We start from the raw sequence: 23,441 nt of genomic DNA on the forward strand, positions 1-23,441 counted from the left end.
CAGGAACATGTGCTGGCAGATAAATTCAAAGATATTGTCTGCTAAATTTATTATGGAACCGATTATCCCAAACACATTGAATATTTTTATTTAGTTTTCCCAGTCTTTTGGACTCTGCACCTTTTTATGAAAGGGGCTCATTTGCTCTCCAATGAGTTTCCTAATGATTTCTTGTGCAACGTGATGTCGTAGCAACTGAGATCGAAGGAGGAAATGTTAGGTAACAAATTCTGTTACAGTTCTGCTCCACAATCCCCCTCCAGCAGGAAAATGACAGTACTTTAGGCATTTAATAATTTATCTGAACTATTCTATTCCAGGGTGAAACTTTGATGATTTTTAAAAACAAGAATTGGGTGCACAACGTTAAATTTACAGGCACAATTTTACAGACAGGCTCAAATTCGCAACCAATACACCAGGACTAATATTTAGCTCAATCTCCCTTAGTGAGTGGCACAATCTTTTTGTTTTCTAGGAAGGATATTTGGCCAATGTTTAGGCAGAATTGGTGGAGTTCATTGAAACTGGTTGGTTCCTGCCATATGCTATTAAATTCAGTCCACAAATTTCCAGAAGGACAGAGGTTGGAGCTTTGGGAAGGCCATTCCTACTGATTAATGTATCAGATTTAGAACCAGCTTTATTGCCAAGTTCGTGCACAAAAACAAGGAATTTGACTCGGGTACACGTTGCTCTCAAGTGAAGTTTTTTATTTTTGTTTTATAACAATAGAAATAAAAATATTTTTTTGAATGTACACAATTGACTTTACAACAGAATATAACGTGAAATCAGTCCAGGTATGAATGGTGTTTCTGGAGCTCTGACTGTCAAGAGTTCATCAGAGAAACAGCCTGGAGGAAGAAACTGTCTCTGTGGCGGCTGGTTTTAGTGAACAGTGCTCTGTAGCGCCACCTGAAGGTAAAAGCCTAAAGAGTTTTTGTGCAGGGTGTGTGGGGTCTGCAGAGATGTTAGCTGCCCTTCTCCTGACCCTTGACCTGTATAAGTCCTGGATGGAGGGAAGGTCGGCCCTGATGATTCTCTCTGCAGACCTGATTGTCTATCAGAGTCAGGTCAGAACTCTGAATGGGCCGCTCCAAACTGTTAACGTTACATCTAGTCAGAAGCAACATGTTGTTGAAACTTTAAACCTAAATCTGCCGGGAGTAAGAATAATTTGGAGATTAACTGTATATGTTTGAATCTGTATGTATGATTTTGAGCCCATGGCAGAAGCTTTAGACTGATGCGTGTAATGGGCTGGATTATAACTTTGGACTGGAATGGTTTATCAAATGTGGAAAACTAAGTATCACCTTAAAAAAATTTCCTGAATGTAAAACTTCCTATAAACCTGGTATGATGCGAACACAGCATTTAGCCTAGGAAGAGAGCTTAGACCTTCACATGCCGACTGAATGTTGTAACTGTCTTGCAAAGCCCCGTGAAAACTGATTGTTTGATTATTGGTTGCACTGAAAACAGCGAATAATTTGAAATGACTCAGTTTTCCCTCAGACAGACAGCTTTGGTGACTCAGTGGCAGTTCGATATCTGGAAATGTCAAAGGATCAAGTCCTTGGCTCCGTGTGTCTGTCCCGTGTTTTATTTAATGTATTTGACCCAGCCTGTCGGCTGTGTATGTCTCTGCAGGACGGATGAATCAGAATCAGGAGGAAAGTGTCATTTCCTCTCTGCCTCTGTCCTTAAACAAGGTGAGAGCTGGACATTGATCTGCTTCCTTTTGGTGAATTTCTGCCAGCCACAAAGCACCAGACAGCAAAGCAAACAAGATTAGCTCCTAGAAATGTTGAGCTTATACAAAACATTGTCCTTTAGAATCAGAAATATGCCAAAGAAACACTTCTTCAGATTAATAACTTTTTTTTAAACTTGACTGCATGTATTTATGTACCCGTTCCATATTTATGAGCTTGTTCCCCCTGTCGCTTTTTTATTTTCCTCTTTGGTTGTGTTCCTCCCGTCCTCTCTTCCCTGCAGTCGAATGTGAAATTAGAACTGCTGTCAGACAGTTTAACCAGGTCCTTTTGGAGCGAGCAGCCACAAACATTTATGTTTTGGCTGCACAACAAGATTACAGTGGATGCAGGACAGCAGCCCAGAGCTGGAACCAAACAACGAAGAGGCTTAAAATTAATTCTAATTTATATAGGAGGAATGGAAGTAAAGCTGGAGGAATCAGCTGCCAGGAAAAGAGTGAGTTCAACGAGTTTTGTATATATAAAAACTAAGGGACAGTTGAGATGGATGAAAATTGTTCTCCTCATTTCGCTCTCTGTTAGGCTGTTCAAATTACACATAAAAACTGTCTGAAACCAATGAAACAGGGACACTTTTACATAGAAACCACAATCTGTGATTCTTTATGTCCTTTTTTAGCAACACCTCTGGTGTGAAACAGATTTGTCTGAGATGTTCCTATTGCACTTCCCAGAGTCTGTCAGACTGAACTGGGAGGAAGTGGGAGATCTTTTTCCATTACATGTCTGGCTGCTCGTTCTAGATTTCCTGCTTTTGGACGAAGCTTCATCAAAGCGCAGCAGGAGACAGCAAGGTCCACAGTGGGCTGGTAACAGCTGTGCGACTCACATGCATCTTCAAGCATATTCATCTAGCAGATTCATGTTTGTTCATGTTAAAGATTAATTTTCCTCATGAATCCGAGTTTATTAAGGAGTTCCACAGGGTTCAGTGTTTGGTCATATTGTCTTTACTCCAATTATACTAAAATAATTGAACAACATGGGATATATATCAGTTGTTATGATCATGATAAACTGGTTTTTAATGAAGCCTGACTAATAAAATCAATTAGATCAATAACCTAATTTCATTACAACCCACACACTAAATGTTTTGTCTTTGAAACTTTAGAAAAACTACAGTACCGACCAAAAGTTTGGACACACCTTCTCATTCAAAGAGTTTTCTTTATTTTCATGACTATGAATATTGTAGCTTCACACTGAAGGCATCAAAACTATGAATTAACACATGTGGAATTATATACTGAACAAAAAAAGAGTGAAATAACTGAAAATATGTCTTATATTCTAAGTTCTTCAAAGTAGCCACCTTTTGCTTTGATTACTGCTCCACACTCTTGGCATTCTGTTGATGAGCTTCAAGAGGTAGTCACCTGAAATGGTTTTCACTTCACAGGTGTGCCCTGTCAGGTTTAATAAGTGGGATTTCAAGCCTTATAAATGGGGTTGGGACCATCAGCTGTGTTGTGCAGGAGGTGGATACAGTACACAGCTGATAGTCCTACTGAATAGACTGCTAGAATTTGTATTGTGGCAAGAAAAAAGCAGCTAAGTAAAGAAAAAACGAGTGGCCATCATTACTTTAAGAAATGAAGGTCAGTCAGTCCGAACAATTGGGAAAACTTTGAAAGTGTCCCCAAGTGCAGTCGCAAAAACCATCGAGCGCTACAAAGAAACTGGCTCACATGAGGACCGCCCCAGGAAAGGAAGACCAAGAGTCACCTCTGCTGCGGACGATGAGTTCATCCGAGTCACCAGCCTCAGAAATCGCAGGTTAACAGCAGCTCAGATTAGAGAACAGGTCAATGCCACACAGAGTTCTAGCAGCAGATACATCTCTAGAACAACTGTTAAGAGGAGACTGTGTGAATCAGGCCTTCATGGTAAAATAGCTGCTAGGAAACCACTGCTGAGGACAAGCAACAAGCAGAAGAGACTTGTTTGGGCTAAAGAACACAAAGAATGGACATTAGACGAGTGGAAATCTGTGCTTTGGTCTGATGAGTCCAAGTTTGAGATCTTTGGTTCCAACCACCATGTCTTTGTGCGGCGCAGAAGAGGTGAACGGATGGACTCTACATGCCTGGTTCCCACCGTGAAGCATGGAGGAGGAGGTGTGATGGTGTGAGGGATCTTTGCTGGTGACACTGTTGGGGATTTATTCAAAATTGAAGGCATACTGAACCAGCATGGCTACCACTGCATCTTGCAGCAGCATTCTATTCCATCCGGTTTGCGTTTAGTTGGACCATAATTTATTTTTCAACAGGACAATGACCCCAAACACACCTCCAGGCTGTGTATGGGCTATTTGACCAAGAAGGAGAGTGATGGGGTGCTGCGCCAGATGACCTGACCTCCACAGTCACCGGACCTGAACCCAATCGAGATGGTTTGGGGTGAGCTGGACCGCAGAATGAAGGCAAAAGGGCCAACAAGTGCTAAGCATCTCTGGGAACTCCTTCAAGACTGTTGGAAAACCATTTCAGGTGACTACCTCTTGAAGCTCATCAACAGAATGCCAAGAGTGTGTGGAGCAGTAATCAAAGAAAAAAGTGGCTACTTTGAAGAACCTAGAATATAAGACATATATTCAGTTGTTTCACACTTTTTTGTTCAGTATATAATTCCACATGTATTCATTCATAGTTCTGATGCCTTCAGTGTGAAGCTACAATATTCATAGTCATGAAAATAAAGAAAACTCTTTAAATGAGAAGGTGTGTCCAAACCTTTGGTCGGTACTGTATGTAGTAAAATATTTCCCTGGATGGCATTACTAGGTCTTCCAGTACTAGGATAACCAGGTCTTGGAGATAAATTTCAGCAGGACATGTCCTATAACACCTTTGCTGTTAGTGCTTTAAGGAGTATTTTCTCTTATGACTGCACAATATGTTAAATGGTGATTGTCATCACAGTAATATTGTGTGCAAAATTGCAACCACAAAGGATTACATAGATGTAGTAAAAAAAACAGTCTCTGGAAAATTTTAATCAATATCAATATCACAGTTTTTAGCAAAACTCTCACAATTACATTTGTTCCTGATATCAGGCAGCTCAACATCCTGTCATTTATGTAATACTGTTAAAATTAGAAATATTTTACCTAATATTTGATGTAGGAAAGAATACTCCCTGCAACTGTTTCTTTTTGACTGGAACATTGTCATTCTTTATTATATGGAAGCCCAAAACAGTAAGTTAAAACATAAAAAAAGGAATAACATCTTTGTAGTTTTAGCTTCTCTTCATCTGCCCCCTGTTAAAATCAGAATGTAATTTAAGATTCCTTTTACCTATAAAGCCCTGAATTCTCAACAATTTATTATGAATATTAAACAATTCTGCAGGTGGTTCCTAGAGGCAGATCTCTTAGTTGCCTCTCCTGTGGAACCAGCTTCCAGTTACTAATTTAAAGTTTTCTTTGATATATTTAAGTGTGATCTGGTGTGATTCAAACAAAACAAAAAATCTTTTTGTCATGCAGGGCTCTTGTTTTACATGGGTTATCTCAGAACAAATCAAAATGTGCATAGCAACCTAACTTGGCAACTGCTAATTTAATTGCAGTGTGTAAAAATTGAAAGATTATTTCCTGTAAGCAGCAAATGATTCATGCTGTTTCTGTTGTTGTTCCATAATAAAGTAGCAATAAACATCTCTGTCTGAGGTGACATTAATTGCTGTATTTAACTCTCCACCTTCAGTTGACAGTCACTGCTGGCTCTTATGATGACAGCCAACTTAAAAAACCCTCGACTTTCACAGAACCCAAACCTCATCGTCGGGGTGGTGAAAGAGTCTCCTATGTTAATCCTTACCTTTGTATGAAGTTTGGCAATCTGCTTCTCATCAATGTTGGGTTGCCTGTAGACTCTGCTCTTGTAACGAAACTGTTGGAGGAAAGAAATTATTACAAAAGAGGCTGAAAATGGAAAAACAGCCTTAACAGGCCTTTGTTTAAGGTCAGTTATGTGTGACTGTTGGCAACTAACCTTCCCTGAAACACTATGCTTTGACGAAACTATGTTTCTGGATGAAGGAATTGCTCATCTGTAGAAGTTAGCATCACTGCACTGATCAATTACAGAAAGCATGAAAAAAGACAGCATGTCTAATGAATGATGTTGGTTTCTAATCAACCCAGACTAAAAAATCTAACATAACTGCTGTGCATATAAAACGTACTGATACCTGCACTAAATAAAGTTCTTTATTTTTAATGATTTGCTTGATTTGATTAAATCAGTCCCATACTGTTCTGTTAGTAAACATGTTTCTACTGTTGGGACCCAGCCATGGAAACAACATTAAAATTCCGGTACACACTTTTCTGGAACTTTCAAAAATAAATTGCATTTAACTGACAACTGAGGAAAGGGGGGTAGCATGATGCCACTCTCTGAATAAGAGCACCCCCTCTCCAACAAGCCGACCTCTTCCACTGTTCATCTTTGCGGGACTGGGATCGGAGAGGAACATCGCGCTAATGTCTCTTTGCTGGCAAAAAGACATAACTCTTCAACTGGATCCAAGAGTGTCATAAGATCACGTGATCATATGCACAAGTTAAGTATGAGTGAATAACTGTTGATGTACCCAGTATTCATTCATAAAAACAGGAATTAAGGAACACGCCTGGCTTGACTTTCTCTCTGAGGTCTGCAGAAGCAAACGGTGCCCCAGAGAAGTCCCTGCAGAGATGCTGTCTCTACAAGCCGAGTGAAGCGGTTTTCCTTGCCTGAGAGGAGGACAGACGAATAGATGCACTACGGCATTTAACGTGCAGTGTGGTCAGCGGACAGAACGAGCCGTCTTCCAGCCAGAGCTATGGAGGTAACCCTTTGTTCACAGAGCTCTCTTCAAACTTAATTGTCGCCCGGACAGCTTTTCCTCAGCACAGTTCATACGAGGTTAGGTTTGGGCAGAGCAGAGAAATAGAAAGATTTAGATTGAAAAAATGATCTAAACATTTTTCATTTTATGAAGTTTGGTTTTGTTTGTGTTGAACTCAGCTATCTTGGTGCTAGCAGAATATCTGCAGCTGACGTTCAGTTTTGTGTTCTGTGTTTGTGGGTTTTTAAAGTTAAGACAAACTTTATTTAAAGGGTGATTTTAAACAGAAGATTGATCATAACGCGCTTATGCATTTTAACCCTTTTATTAATGGTATTTTAAAGGTGTGTGTTTGATTCTGGTGCTACGCTATCAGCTTCTTTGTTAGCTTTAACTGCTAACAAGTAAGAACATAGAAGTTTGCTGCCAAATAATATTTACCAGAAAGGTTTAGTTTTCAATCCAGTAAATAATGTGTCCCTAACATCATTTTACTAAATTTGATAACTAAGTAAACACCATTAAGCCCCATTTCTCCAGAAAGATTTGGCTCTTTTCCAAAATACGTCCTTAAATGTTTTACCATTCCCTTAATAATATTTCTTCAAATATTATTTTAATAAATAAAGGCAGCTAATTAGAGACTGTTGAGAATTAGTCATCCAGAAGGTTGGTTTTATTCAGCAGATCATTATTTAAAACATTATTTTATTAAAATAATATTTTATCTTATCTTACATTGTGAATGATTGTCTAAATGATGCTGATTATTGTCTAAGTTGGTTTCAAGACTAATTTAACTTCATTTCCAGATTCTTCAAGATAATCCTTGGTTCTCAAACATAAACATTGCATGGTAATGTTGCATCACTCTTTTTGGTCATAATTATCAATCATCTTTAATCAACTTGTTTATATTGTACATAGTCCATTAGTCTTCATTATTCTTTAATTCTGCTTGGTAGTTTAGTTGGATTATTTTAGCAAAGTAAAGAGTTTGTTGATTGAAATATGTTTGACTTTGAGTTGACTTATTTTTGTTAATAAATTCTTGTATTTTAAGAAATTGTGTGAATTCATTCCATATTCAGGTCCTTCTCAAAATATTAGCATATTGTGATAAAGTTCATTATTTTCCATAATGTCATGATGAAAATTTAACATTCATATATTTTAGATTCATTGCACACTAACGAAAATATTTCAGGTCTTTTATTGTCTTAATACGGATGATTTTGGCATACAGCTGATGTACATTTTTCACTGAACACCGGTCGACACAAACATCACGGCTTTGTGGCTCTAAGGAAAAAATGCAAAGCTGTGATAAGTTTCCTCTCTTCTTTTGCACAGAGATTAGCCTAATCGACGTAGTACCACCACCTGCTGAACGGGAGTGAAAATTCAGATCCATTAGTCAAACGTGACAGTTGACCAAAGAATACATGTTTTATATGAAGGTTTGTGGGTGGACACAAAAAATTAAGCTGCCTTGTCTATTGAAAAACACAAAGACAGAGGAAATGATTTTTAAAAGAAAATGAGGATACAGAAAGCTCAGCAGTCATAATTTATTCATACAAAACATGATGGTAGTATAAAGATAAACTGGCTACTATTTGGGTTCAGATATCTGCGCTACTCACATAAAAGGATGCTAGATTAAGATCATATGAAATGTCAAATCTGTCATGATTAATATTATAAACGTAGTGTGTGTGTGTGTGTGGGGGGGGGGGGGGGGGGGGGGGGGGGGGGGTAATAATCAAACACAAAATGGCACTGCTGCTGAATAAATGTTCTAAATGTATGTCTCCAACTGAGCAGACTCCAACCACTCACCCTGCTGAGGAAAACAAATGAATATAGACCTGAATTATGGATGATTCATATAATAAAGCACACTTTTGAATGCCATCTGTTAAACTTTCAAAGGAAGTTATTATGATAAGATATGATGTGAGCTCTGCACTGGCAACCATTTCATGCTCTGACATTTTAACTGATTAAATCCCAACAAGAGTAAAGAAATGTTTTGGGCATTTTGCATATTTCATATGGAACAAAACTCCAGGGAGTTTCTGAAAATCAGATCTTTTACTTTTAGTTTTCATCTCCAGCTCATCCAGGGTGACTGAATGAGCTGGAGATGAAACTAAGAAACGCCCGAAATAGACAACATGTCATCGATGTATTTTTCATAGCTACTCATAACCAGACCAGAAATGACGTAGTGTGTGAGGACTGCCAAACTGCAGATCTCTTGATGGAAATTCATAGGAAATATTGCTTTGCCTAATCCTCTCCTTCCTTTCCCTATCAATCTGTGTCAATCAATAAATGGTTCTGGTCAGCGTCTCACCCAGCAAGATCTAAGACATGTTTTCGCAAGCAAACAAGTCGGTGAAACAGAGATTATGTACAGTACAGACAAGTGTCCTAGTAATAAACCCAGATGTTCTCTTCATGCTTTAAGTAATTTGGTTTAATATTAATCATTACACCCAGTCAGATACTAGTTCTGTGATAGTCACAGAACCACAAAACCCCCTTTACCAATCACTTTGTCATTCCTATAACAGAAGACAATCCGTTAAGACCACATGGTTGTGTGTGCTTTCAAAACATGGGGCTGGGATTGTTAAACCAAAGGGGTGTGGCCTATCACTTAGCACCACCATCCTCGACATGTGTTTTTTATCTGCCCCAGATTCTGCTGAAAGTATTTCTCAGATTAGACAAACACCAGAGGATCATACAGTGGCGCTGCTCAGCTTGCAACATGCTCTGTGCGGTATCATAGCACTTTGACTACCTCCTGCTTAGGATCAAAGGAGTAACAGGAGTGGTTCAACTTCAACCCCCCCGGGAGTCCACAACCTTTCATTGATTGGAATGGTATACAGAAACCGTGAATATAACACACTGAAAATGTGATTTGGAAGTGGCTTAATGTGCATTTTTATGTTTAACGAACTTATTTAAAAGCTGCAGGTCGCATGCAAAAATAATCGAAGACACTAAAGATAAACAGTACCCATCTAAGAAATATGGCTCCATCATCAAGCCCAATCTGTAGAGAAAATGGAGCTCTTGCTATGGCAAACTATATACTCAGTTGCATCGTGTAGATTTTACCAATGGCTCATAGTTCTATGTTTAGCTGTTTTTTTTCTCCTAGACGAAGATGCTAAAGGAGCTACTGCTGCCATCAACTCTCTACTTTTTCTTTAGCTGAGAAAGCACTCCTGGATCAGTGCTTCCTGGCTTTTGTGTCTCTGTTCTGTATTTTCTAACTCACAGTTGGTCGGGGCCGATGGCCGCTCAGACTGAGCCGGGTTCTGGTTCTACTGGAGGTTTCTTCCAGTTTTTTTTGCAGCACTTAAAGTAGGCAGATGGAGCGGGGTGGAGAGAGGGGGAAGACATGCAGCACAGACATCCGGGGTTAGGACTCGAACCCAGAACAGCAGCGTCAAGGACAGAAGCCTCTGTATATGGGTCAAGCCCTCTAGCACTATGCCACGTATGTTCCCCTAGTTTCTTCCTGTTAAAGGGGAGTTTTCTTTTCCACTGTTGCCACATGCATACTCAGTATGATGCATTGACTCGATGCAGTTGATTGGATTTTCTTAGAAAACTTTCTACCAGTTGGCAAAATAAACTGAATGGGACTGCATTCTTTAATGACTGGGGTTGAATGAAAATACATGTATATGTAAGATAGTGACATAAATATGCCAACAGATGGTGCTGCTGTTCTGTGGGTGTTCTTTGGAAATGCAGCAGTTCTGGGATGTTTGTCCTACTAGGGACATCGTAGCTCTGAGGTTTTGCCGCAAAAGCTGCCATATTCCACACAGTTTGCTTTTACTGCCTGTAAGGTAAGCTGCATCTGCAGTGTACTACAATACAATATACACCAATAGGTGCCTAATATTGTTCATGCAGCTAATTATTTAACATGTTAGAAGTGTTAAATAACTGAGTTAATGTATGTTTACCAAACTACTGTTTTATTGACGAGATTTAAGTTATCACACAAACACATATTAGAGCAATGTTTATGCTTGGTATTTGACATGGTGAAGAACCACTGTTACTAAGTACAGATAGTGTAATGTGGGCACATACTATTGTCTGTTGTATGCTGTTGAACTGAAGAAGACAATTACTTTATTTTATTGTTTTATTATGTTCTAAACGACTGAATGTGCTAAAGACAGTTTGCTTTTACTGCCTGTAAGGTGTAAGAAGAGTGAGTGAATGGAATAAATGCTCCAAGGTCTCGCCACAACGCAGAATCCTGTGTCTGGTGCCTCTGTTTCCGCATGGAACACACCTCACCTACACCCAAAACACAACGCAGAGTTCAGGGGGTGTCTTCCACAAGCCACGGACGCACAGAGGGATAGACTGGGTAACATATATAATACCAAATCTGTCTGTAGTGACTGTGTGTTTCTGTAAATAAACTGCATGATGGCGTTCTGTGTTACAGCAGATCTAAAGAAGCCTCTGACTGAAGACACTGTTGTTGTGTGAGTCTGATGAAGATGATGCTTAGGGTTGTCCGTAGTGTTCTTCATTTTATGAAGATGACAGTAGGTTTGTTGAAGCAGGTCTTCAACTTCAACTAAACAGAGATAAGCAAACTGAAGGAGGTCCTGATAGTTTACTGTTTGCTTACTCAGGTGAGCCAACAGGAGTCTCTCTAGGACCTTCATGATGTGGGATGTCAGAGCAACAGATCTATAGTCATTGAGGACTCATGGGTGAGTTTTTTGGTACCAAAGCAAGACAGGAGGTCTTCCACAACTCTGGAACCTTCTTCTGGGCCAGGCTAAGGTTGAAGAGGTGCTGCAGAATCCCACAGAGCTGGGATGTCTGGCTGTGAGGAGGAGAGGAGTACACCTCCTTGCCGTCTCTAATCTTGACTTTAAGTTGATCCTGTTAGCTGTTTACCTGTCTTCCTCTTTGAATGGTTTTCTTTGTTGTTTAGCAGTTCATTCAGGTCATTGGTAATCAAGGATTTTTTTTTTTGGAGAAGCATCTCAATGTTTTGGTGGAGATGGGTGTTTTCCACACAGAAGTTCATATACAGGTCCTTCTCAAAACATTAGCATATTGTGATAAAGTTCATTATTTTCCATAATGTCATGATGAAAATGTAACATTCAAATATTTTAGATTCATTGCACACTAACTGAAATATTTCAGGTCTTTTATTGTCTTAATACAGATGATTGTGGCATACAGCTCATGAAAACCCAAAATTCCTATCTCACAAAATTAGCATATCATTAAAAGGGTCTCTAAACGAGCTATGAACCTAATCATCTGAATCAACGAGTTAACTCTAAACACCTGCAAAAGATTCCTGAGGCCTTTAAAACTCCCAGCCTGGTTCATCACTCAAAACCCCAATCATGGGTAAGACTGCCGACCTGACTGCTGTCCAGAAGGCCACTATTGACACCCTCAAGCAAGAGGGTAAGACAGAGAAAGAAATTTCTGAACAAATAGGCTGTTCCCAGAGTGCTGTATCAAGGCACCTCAGTGGGATGTCTGTGGGAAGGAAAAAGTGTGGCAGAAAACACTGCACAACGAGAAGAGGTGACCGGACCCTGAGGAAGATTGTGGAGAAGGGCCGATTCCAGACCTTGGGGGACCTGCGGAAGCAGTGGACTGAGTCTGGAGTAGAAACATCCAGAGCCACCGTGCACAGGCGTGTGCAGGAAATGGGCTACAGGTGCCGCATTCCCCAGGTCAAGCCACTTTTGAACCAGAAACAGCGGCAGAAGCGCCTGACCTGGGCTACAGAGAAGCAGCACTGGACTGTTGCTCAGTGGTCCAAAGTACTTTTTTCGGATGAAAGCAAATTCTGCATGTCATTCGGAAATCAAGGTGCCAGAGTCTGGAGGAAGACTGGGGAGAAGGAAATGCCAAAATGCCAGAAGTCCAGTGTCAAGTACCCACAGTCAGTGATGGTCTGGGGTGCCGTGTCAGCTGCTGGTGTTGGTCCACTGTGTTTTATCAAGGGCAGGGTCAATGCAGCTAGCTATCAGGAGATTTTGGAGCACTTCATGCTTCCATCTGCTGAAAAGCTTTATGGAGATGAAGATTTCATTTTTCAGCACGACCAGGCACCTGCTCACAGTGCCAAAACCACTGGTAAATGGTTTACTGACCATGGTATCACTGTGCTCAATTGGCCTGCCAACTCTCCTGACCTGAACCCCATAGAGAATCTGTGGGATATTGTGAAGAGAACATTGAGAGACTCAAGACCCAACACTCTGGATGAGCTAAAGGCCGCTATCGAAGCATCCTGGGCCTCCATAAGACCTCAGCAGTGCCACAGGCTGATTGCCTCCATGCCACGCCGCATTGAAGCAGTCATTTCTGCAAAAGGATTCCCGACCAAGTATTGAGTGCATAACTGTACATGATTATTTGAAGGTTGACGTTTTTTGTATTAAAAACACTTTTCTTTTATTGGTCAGATGAAATATGCTAATTTTGTGAGATAGGAATTTTGGGTTTTCATGAGCTGTATGCCAAAATCATCCGTATTAAGACAATAAAAGACCTGAAATATTTCAGTTAGTGTGCAATGAATCTAAAATATATGAATGTTAAATATTCATCATTACATTATGGAAAATAATTAACTTTATCACAATATGCTAATATTTTGAAAAGGACCTGTAGTATTTCTCACACTTAGTCATGGCATTGATTTCCTCTCCATGTGGCTGGGGCAGTGCATGCCAATCTGCAGCCTCAAAAAAACCTCGCAGGGCTTCTTCACCCTCTGGGGACCATCTTCTAACAGTTCTCTTTATTACAGGTTGCCTCTGAATATAGGGTTAATATTCTGAGCAGAGTAAAACATGATTGTGATCTGATTGCCTTAGAGATGTATGAGTCTTTCACTTTTGCATGAAACAAATACAACATTTTCTTTTTTCTGGAAGAGCAGCTGACAAACTGTTGAAACGTTGGAAGTGTAGCCGAGATTGAAGCTTGGTTAATATCACCAGATATTGCCACAAACACTCTTGGGTGTTCTGTCTGTAGCTTAGCAACAACTGAGCTCAAAGTGACATCACAGTGTCATAGGGAACAAAGTGTCAGCAACAGCAGATGGTGGAATGTAAGTGGTTGCCAAAATAACACTGGTGAACTCTTTGGCTAAATAATACAGACGAAAACTTACTAACATTTCAATATCCGGGCCGCAGAGATTCACTTCACGGTTACATGTCCTGGATTACACCATTTGTTGTTTACAAGCACAACTAATCTACCTCCTTTGCTTTTGATGCTACCGTTTAAATCTCTGTCTGTTCATATGGTCAGAAAGCCTGGCAGAGAGAAGCTGGAGTCGGGGATATGATCCTGCAGCCATCTCTCAGTGAAACACATAATACTGCATTCCCGATACTCTGGCTGGGTCCTTGTAAGGGCTTGAAGTTCACCCAAATTCTTTCTTAACAATCTCACATTGCCCATCATCATCAATAGAAGAGATTTGGGGCTGTAGTTGAGATATCATTTGAGCTTTTCAGATGTCAATCAGATACTCCCGTTTGTAAGACAAAACAAAAAGAAAGAAAAAAACATTGTTGCTATGGTTACGCAACATAAGTAATGTTCAAAAGTAAACAATATCAGCAAAAATCCTTCCAGCTGCACAGCACCCAATACCAGAGGGAACAATTGTCCAAAAAAGCAATTTTCATCCACAAAAGGAGGATTTAAAATGTTTTAAAATAATCTATCAGAATGAAAGTAACAGAGCCACTCCAACATGCTGCCACCTGGCATAATTCTACAATCATGGAATAGTCAGAGTCAGTTCAGGCAAAAAATATACATTTGATATGCACTGATGTTCCTCCAAAGGAGGAGAAAAGAATAAAGATGGAAAATGAATGCATTTCCTATATTTTCATCTTAGCTTTTCAGCAACCTTTGTCTGCTCTAATATTTTTTTTACTCAAAGAGAAAATCTGTTTGGTGTAACAGTGTACAATTTAATAAAACTCCTTTTAAGACAAAAAGTAGGGATAAAACACTGATTTGACCCTGCAGAGCTGTGATGGCATCATTATTTTTCTTAAATCTTTATCATCAGAGCCAGAGAGTCAAACAAAACACAGCAAACCACTACAAAAGGCCTTCATCTGTACTCCTCGGAACTAATACTTTCATTTCAGCTAATTAAATTAGAAATAAGTGGCAATTTAGTAAGAAAGTTTCACATTGAGAGATATAGAGAAAATTATTTATTATAATATACCAGGAAGAAACCTTGCCAACCAAAATCCTTATGAAACAGAATGTTCCTAAAATAACCAGTTCTGATTAGAATTTCAAGCAGATCCATTTCTGAAAAGCCAGACTAATTTAGACAGTTTGCCTAAATCATTAAACACTTGTATTACATGATTAAAACAACAGCTAACCTCCAAACAGGGGACCCCCTTGCTGAATGGCTGTGGGTACTCTCGAAGGAGGCGCTCTTCGTCGAGGAACTTGCCGTCCCTCCCGTTGCTCGCCGGCTGGAAGAGCCCATAGTTCAGTACATCTTTCAGGGTCTGATTGAGTGTGCATAGAATCCGCTGTTTGGCGATCCAGACCGTCGCGTCTGGGTTGAACCGCATGCATTTCTGCCAGGGATCAGAGGGAGAGAGGATAAATCTAAACACCACTAATTCAACATTTCTTATTCAGCTAATATAAATATAAATGCAACATTTCTAAAAGCAAGACACATCAGGGTTGAAGCACAACATGAGAAACAAGGTCCATAACATCTATCAGCCTGGAAATGGTTCCAAGAGCAATTTGTGTTTCCTCAGGTTATTCGTTTTCTGATTTGTTCAATGATTTGAAACATTTAAGTGACAGAAAAAAGCAAAAATAGAAGAGACCAACATTTCTGCATCCCTGTGTATCCACAAAACAATGGGGCCCAATTGGACCAGTTCAGATGTCCACCTGGTGCTTTAATAACAGGAATCCAGCTCTAGTTCCTCTGAATGGATGCAGCCCTGCCAAGCTGAATATATTATGACAGCGCAATGAACAGGGTCACTTTGCACACCGAGGGTTTAATTGACGGAACCTCTTTGGTCCACTCGCCAGAACTGGTTTCAGCTTGACGTGAAACAGACAAACAATGCCGGATTTCTGCCCTCGCCTGGATAGAGGAGGATTACCGGTGCTGCGCGGCAGCATCCAGGAGGGTTTACAGCTGGATGTGCTGCTCGGTGGGTGATAGCAGCACTGCGTCTATCAGAGACTGAAGGGATGAACAGGCTGAACCCCACCCAGCTAATCCCATCTCCTGGCGTGAAGTGGGCAGACACGAGAAGAAGTGCAACAAAAGCAGATATCTGGCACCTGATGGGCCTGTTCTTACGGATCGGGCATAAAGTTTATTACAGCAACAAATTTACATCCTCTCATATTATTGTTGCCTCCTCAGCCACAAACAACAGCTTCGTTAGAGACGCACAATGACGATCGTTGTGTGGAGCGTGTCCTCAAGTGCTCACATAAATAATACTAGATGAATTCAACAAAAAGCAGGTTGGACTGCTCTGTCGGAGCATCGGTACAGACAGAGGGTCTGCATTGTATAAAATTAGGTTTCACAAGTAAATGTCTATTCAAATTCAATGTCTTAATAAAGAAATAAACACTGGGTAATTTTTTTGACATTTCAAAAGGGCTTGCATGCAATCCTTTGCGTTGGTGCTGGTGCATGTGTGCAGAATATGTTGTTCTTGCTGCAAACCTTTTAAAAGTCCACAAACTTTGGCAGTCAGACTTACATCAAAGTATTTACAGTACAGTGTCAGATGTGTAGAAAAGAAATGCTGGAGTATTGTATCCTCTTATGCCCATTAAAACACAAAGAAGATATGAAATAGTGTTACCGGGGGTTACAATTAGAAATATCGTCCAGGTACAGAGAGAAAACAGCTGTATCAGGTCATGAACTAATGATGTAAATTGGCTTTGATTTTACATGAAATATTCCAACTAACCATCACACATCACAGCTGAAGTTGGAGAACAACTGGACTCACATGTAGGAGCAGCATGTGCACGTTTGCCTAAATTATTCAGTGGATTTCTGAGAAGATGGCTCCACTTCATCATTGAGGAATGTGCAATCAGAGCTATTAGTGCAAACATGTGAAACAGCTCAGAGCACACGTGATTTCATACAAACATGTTTTACGCTACAAATGATCACCACTGCACTAATTGTAGTAAAGCTTTATGAGTTCATCTCAGGGTCAGTGCAGAAAAACACAAACTGCTCCCCTCAGCTTTTATTTACAGCAATTTTCAGAGGGTTTTCTCAAAGTGCTCTGAAGCAGCTGATAATGTTTGTTTTCCCTGCTCGAGCTGGACTCACCGGGCTGGACTTTTACAAGAGTGAAAAGATGTGAAATGAAAAACCATGTGGAAGATCCATGTGGAAGATCAAAGTGGACAAAACAAGAGTCAGAACGAAGGAGGACATCAGGTATCTTAAGTCAAAGATGTGAGAAAGCCATCGCTAAGACTGGCTCTCCGATTTTCTTTCTCTGTGCTCCTGGTTCATTCTGTGAGCACATGTACAATCTGAAACATTTCTCCATCCCCAAAGACCAGAGTCTGTCCACAGTAGAGCTGCAGCAAGGACTGCATCAGCCCCAGATCAAACTACTGTACAGACGAGATTGCAGCTCACAGGCTCTGCTGCTCTGGCAGGATCAAGCCTCTCTGGGACTCACAGGAAAGGAAAACAGCAGCATTTACTTACAGTACAGATGCTGCTCTACCGTATCACTGTAACTGTGATGTGCTGTGATTGTATATGGTGTTCACAGGAGCTTCAGAGCAATGACGCTTCAATGTGTTTAATGAAAGAAATATAGAAGAAACTCACATGTTTCAGCTCTGCTTCTGAGGACAGAAGATGTATAATACATTATACATCATATTATGCATTTACTAACAGATTTCAGGTGAAGACCTCAAATTTGATTTAAATCCATTGCCTTTGCTTATGTTTATTTTCAAGCTTGAACTGAGCCCGCCAACAGAAACAGATTCTTCACTGCTGTACTGAGATACTACGTACGGAAACAGGTTTTAGCAAACAGGCCTCAAGAAAACTCAGAAGGAGCTAGTTCTCCACTAATTAAAAAGATCTTCTTTTAATCCAGACAGAATAAATATGTCATTAGTAAACCCCTCATAAAGCAGAGAAAAGAACAACGATGCCTTTAACACTGAATCCAAACTAACAGAGTTAGAGTTGAGCTCTCAGTAGTGATAACTTTCTAAATAAAGCTGTCTATTAAAGGTTAAATACATGACAACCTTCTTGTCATGGTCATTGCATCGTCACTGAAGACGTTCTAGAAGGAACTGTGGAATCTCTTATGGGTTTATCCTGTTTTATCCTGTTAAAACAAGATAGAAACGACTTGCATGCTGCCGTGCTCCTCTTCCTGTTTGTGGAGCACCAGCGCAGCCTTACAAAAATACAAAATGATTGAACTAGGCCAAACGAACATAACTGCTACCTAAAACAACAACAATTCACATCAGTAACATCCAGCTACACTGACATGGTCCTCTGTCTGTAAACACACAATGACAACTGCTTAAATGACCCCAGCTCACTAATAATAACTGGACTCTAAGGAACTCTTACATACAAACAGGTACTTGTGGCCTTTGACTTCTGACAGCCACAAAAAACAGTAAAGTTCAGTGTGTTGCTAAACAGAAAACAGTAACTGAATACAATCAAATTTTGAATGATTACATTTATTGATGCTCTTACTGAACCAAAGGCTGTAAAGTAGTTTGAACAAAAAATATAAACAATTTTCATAAGTTTCAAGTTTGCAAACTTTATTAATTATTAACAAAGGAGACTGACAGCAGTCCAGGCTGTGTTCCTTTGCTGTCAGTAGTGATGACTTCACCAGAGTCCTTAGAAATAAAATTAGATCCATAAAAAGCAAAATGCATGACATTTTCATGTGTTCATTAGGTTCGTTTATTTGAGATCACAAATGTCAAAATACATAAAAAAGTAAAAATATCCAACTATAAACAGTCTGAGGAACAGCACAGACTCCAGAATGAGGTAATAAATCCCTTCCAGGTTTACAATCTGGAAAAAAAAAAAAACCATTCCCAAAGCTGCTTATAATCAGATATTTCACTTGGCAGTGAAATGAAAAAAACTACACGTATACTTGAAGCCCACCACGTCACCCACACATGATTCACACTCCTCTGCATTTTATCAGGAAAACGAGGCAACGTGAATCCTATTGGTCACACCTCATTAAAGTCTTCACATCTGAACACAACAAGGTGAGAAAATAATGTGATGAGCTGACTAAAAAAAAATTAAGAGCAGCATTCAGAAGCCGATAATTAGCGTCAGCATTTGAACTACCAGAAGTTCCATTTTATATGAAGAGAATGGGAAGAAGGCTTAATTAGAGATGGTTATTATCAACGTTAGGAAAAAATAACCTGCTAATGAACAAAGAAAACTGGGTCCACCTTTTTGCAAAGCGTGTACATTCTTCTTGTTTCCTACACATCGGATCCATTTGCATGTGTCTGACTCACTTTGTGTTTAGTTCAGAGAGGCAAGAAGTAAATAAAAAGGCTGAAGTGATCTGTGATTCCAGGGAGATCATTGTAGGTGAAGTATGGGGTAAGAACACTGTCAAAAACACTGTGTATGTAAAGAGGGAAATGTGTGCATATTAGTCAATAGTTGTGCATAAGTAAAATCCAAAAGAGGTATTGTATATTTTCTCTATAAGAATACAAAATAAAATGTTACAGCTTCAAGAAATTACAAACACAAGGTTCAAGTTTACAGTTGTGGTTTATTCTTTATGAATACAATATGCTATAACAGTTTATGAATACGATTTCTTTTCTATGAGAATACGAATCTACAGCACTCGTACATCACGCGACACCAAGTCACGTGATCTCAGGCTGGTTAGTGGAGCACAGAGTTAGGCCTTGGATGACGGAAAAGGGTAATGGGAGATGATTCAGTCTAAAAGGAATATTAGGAACAGAGGGGAGATGGGGGGGAAATCAAGAGTATTATAAATAAAGCATTTTTCTTATTTTTATGAAATACAAAACTAAAACATAGAATATAGTGGGTGGAGTTATACAATGATGTACAATAGGTGGCGGTATGCACCTCTGAATTTGTTGCGAACCGCCAGCAGAAGAAGAGAAGAAGAAGAAGCAGCACTATAGCGCTAAGATGACGGACCAAGAGCATATATTAACGACATTAAGACATATATAAACTTTTTAACATTACCTGGCTTTGTACTGTAGTTTCTTGCTTTATATATGTCTTAATGTCGTTAATATATGCTCTTGGTCCGTCATCTTAGCGCTATAGTGCTGCTTCTTCTTCACTTCTTCTGCTGGCGGTTCGCAACAAATTCAGAGGTGCATACCGCCACCTACTGTACATCATTGTATAACTCCACCCACTATATTCTATGTTTTAGTTTTGTATTTCATAAAAATAAGAAAAATGCTTTATTTATAATACTCTTGATTTCCCCCCCATCTCCCCTCTGTTCCTAATATTCCTTTTAGACTAAATCATCTCCCATTACCCTTTTCTGTCATCCAAGGCCTAACTCTGTGCTCCACTAACCAGCCTGAGATCACGTGACTTGGTGTCGCGTGATGTACGAGTGCTGTAGATTCGTATTCTCATAGAAAAGAAATCGTATTCATAAACTGTTATAGCATATTGTATTCATAAAGAATAAACCACAACTGTAAACTTGAACCTTGTGTTTGTAATTTCTTGAAGCTGTAACATTTTATTTTGTATTCTTATAGAGAAAATATACAATACCTCTTTTGGATTTTACTTATGCACAACTATTGACTAATATGCACACATTTCCTTCTTTACATACACAGTGTTTTTGACAGCGTTCTTACCCCATAGTGAAGTAACAGCTGAGGACTTGTGAGAAAAAAAACCTTTATCATCTGGAAATACATCTGTGTTTCACTCACACTGCACTTTATTTTAAATACCCCTGGTAGTTTAGTGCATTTTATCATTGATTATAACCTGAACCCACTGAAACATCAACTGGATGGATGGACGGACGGACAGAAGGACGGACTGACGTTTAAGGTTTACCTTCCTAGGAGGCAGGTATTTCTATTGTTCAGCATTAAATCCAACGATTACTTTAGATTATAAACAAATAGTGGATAAATAATGATGAATAAACATTTAATTAGAGAATTACATACAGCAACACACTATTTCCTTATGGTGAAACATGGAATGCAAGCCTCTGGGGCTGTAATGAAGAACAAGCAATGGTTGCTCAAACACATGTAACTCAATTTCAAAGCAACAGCAGCATTAATAAATTCATCTACAAATTCAGATTAAAATATTTATTTTATTTCTTCAGAACCTAGTGTCACACATTAGCATCATTCCTAACATTACACTAGCTGTAGGGGCTAGTGAGAGCAAAGCAGAGGAAAAAGGAAGATTCAGACCTAATAATCTCCAAAAGATAAACTGTACATAAAACTCATGTCTTTATGAAACAGGAAGAAAACCCAGACATTAAACAGACATCCACTGTCCTTCAACTGATTTACCATTTGCAAAGCCTTCAGCTCTTTGGACCTTGTTGGAGCAAACATTCGGGTTTTCTGTCTGACAAATGTCCTGGTTCTGTGCTAAACAGGTTCATCCCTGTTGTCTGAGTTTAGGAACGTTTTTAAGCCTGAGTGATGCTGAGGTCAGAGTTAAGTGGCTGAACAAACAAAAAAGTTTCTCTATGCTCAGAAAATGACAAACTGAGAGAAAAAGCATCTAAAGTCAAGAGAAAAACTCTGAAAGACCCTCATAAGGTCTGGAGAACTGCTGATCACATTTATCCACTTTGGCATTTAGAGCAAACAGCAGATCTGGGCCAGATGAAGAAGAGCAGCATCTCACTTTCAATAATATTAAAATACCATCATGATAAAGTTAAAGTTAGAAAGTCATATCCTTTTTGTTTTGTTTTATAAAAGCAGCCCAGGTAAATAACTGCTACAGAACACCTTCAAGGCATTTCACTTAGGAAGAAGAAATGATGCAGACAGTGGATAAAAAAAACCTCAAGATTCAGACTGAGCCTCCAATATTTCATCATCCTAATAATCTCCCAGGGGGCCCATATTTAAAAAATAAACAGTTCATGTTTTATTTTGGTTCCAACAATCCTCCCCCTAAATCGACACTCACCGTCTGCTGCAGGTCCGGTATGAGGACCCGGATCACCAGCGAGTTCGTGTGAATGTCGTCCATGTGGTTCTGCGATGGCTCTACGGTCGCCCTTATCGTCTCGTAGATGGTTTCTTCGCGGGAGCTGTCGGAGGCACAGTCGTCGGAGTAGTCAGAAAAGCTTTGGGCCATCTCATCCTCACTGGAGGTGGGGCTCCGGGGCATGCTCAGCAGAGCCGGCGGATTCAGCTGGGCCCAGAAACAGAAGGGAACAGAAAGGTCAGTTCAATAAAAGGTAGGAATTTCCAGTGCTCCCATTAGAATGGCTTCAGTCAACCCAAAAGCGTGCAACTGTTAGTTTGTTAGTTTATCCTCTTTTGTTCTGAGCTTGAAGAAACTTCCCCACAGAGCTACCATGACAGAACATCTTTACAGAAAGGCTTTTCTTCACCAGGATTCATTGCATTTGATTGAAAAACTGCATCTGCAAGCAGCCATCAGACAGAAAGCAGCAGGTAAAATAACTGCTCTGCCTTAAAATGAGGCATCAACATGATTTATGGGTGAGAAGATGAAACGCCTGACGTCTCATCAGAAGTGTAATTTCACGATTGACCTGTGCAGGATTAAAACTTCTAAAACAGCCTGTATTTGGTAGCATGATGATCGTCTAACTCAACATTATGGCTGAGTTTCAGATGTAGAACAAACAAATTTAGCTTGCATCCATTAGGAAGTAAGCTGGTCCTAATGACACACCTCTGATGTGGTCCTTCTGTAGCCATACTTTAAAAATATCAGTATCAATGATTCCTTCACCTTAAATCATCTTAAACCCCAATATGTGCCGAGTTCATATATTATCCAGTACAAATGCGAGACTAAATCATACATCAGAAGTTTTAAATAGCTTTAGATGCTCAAACATGACATTTTAAGGAAATAAGATACAAAAACTTGTTTTAATATACATTTTACCTATATTCTGTTAATGGCCATGAAACAGGAAGCAGAAAGGTGAAAAACAAAGAGAAAAGAGGCTGAAACCTGTGGGTTGGGGGCGCTTGGTGAGTCAGGGGAATATGTTCAAGTATCTGAGTCTGATATCAGGATGATTAGGAGCTTTGTCCACATTAATGAAGGGATTGCTCCATGGTGGAAACTACCTTTCAAAATTCAACAAGATTCATTATTTTCTCAACATTGTGCTGCTCCCTATCAAGAAAAAAGATTAGTTAGCTTACAGACAAACTCTGCTCTTCCTCAAAACAGTTTCTGTGTTCAGTATCAATCCCTCATGTTCACATTCTTCTCCTTGTGCTCAAACATCTTCCCCACGCAAGGTAAACATCAGGTTTATCGTCTCGGCTCACACATTCAGTTTCACATCTCTCTGTAAGTAAACTAGTTATTCTGAAAAGATAGCAAACCTCCTTGACTTGGTAAGACAAGACAGAGCAAAAATAATCTGAGAG

General features: G+C 39.6%; 1 protein-coding gene across 1 annotated transcript in view; it reads right to left on the reverse strand.

Moving 5' to 3' along the window:
* The window catches only part of LOC124866761 (SH3 and multiple ankyrin repeat domains protein 2-like), a 317,419-nt gene that overhangs the window by 195,174 nt on the left and 98,804 nt on the right, over positions 1 to 23,441 (reverse strand). Inside the window, exons 4-6 of the mRNA XM_047362701.1 lie at positions 21,988 to 22,215; positions 15,104 to 15,307; positions 5,618 to 5,689 (exon numbers count right to left, since the gene is read on the reverse strand). Coding sequence (XP_047218657.1) covers positions 5,618 to 5,689; positions 15,104 to 15,307; positions 21,988 to 22,215 — 504 coding nt within the window. The remainder of the gene's footprint in view (positions 1 to 5,617; positions 5,690 to 15,103; positions 15,308 to 21,987; positions 22,216 to 23,441) is intronic.

This window comes from Girardinichthys multiradiatus, chromosome 4 (genome assembly GCF_021462225.1).
Source record: "Girardinichthys multiradiatus isolate DD_20200921_A chromosome 4, DD_fGirMul_XY1, whole genome shotgun sequence".
Lineage (NCBI taxonomy): Eukaryota > Metazoa > Chordata > Actinopteri > Cyprinodontiformes > Goodeidae > Girardinichthys > Girardinichthys multiradiatus.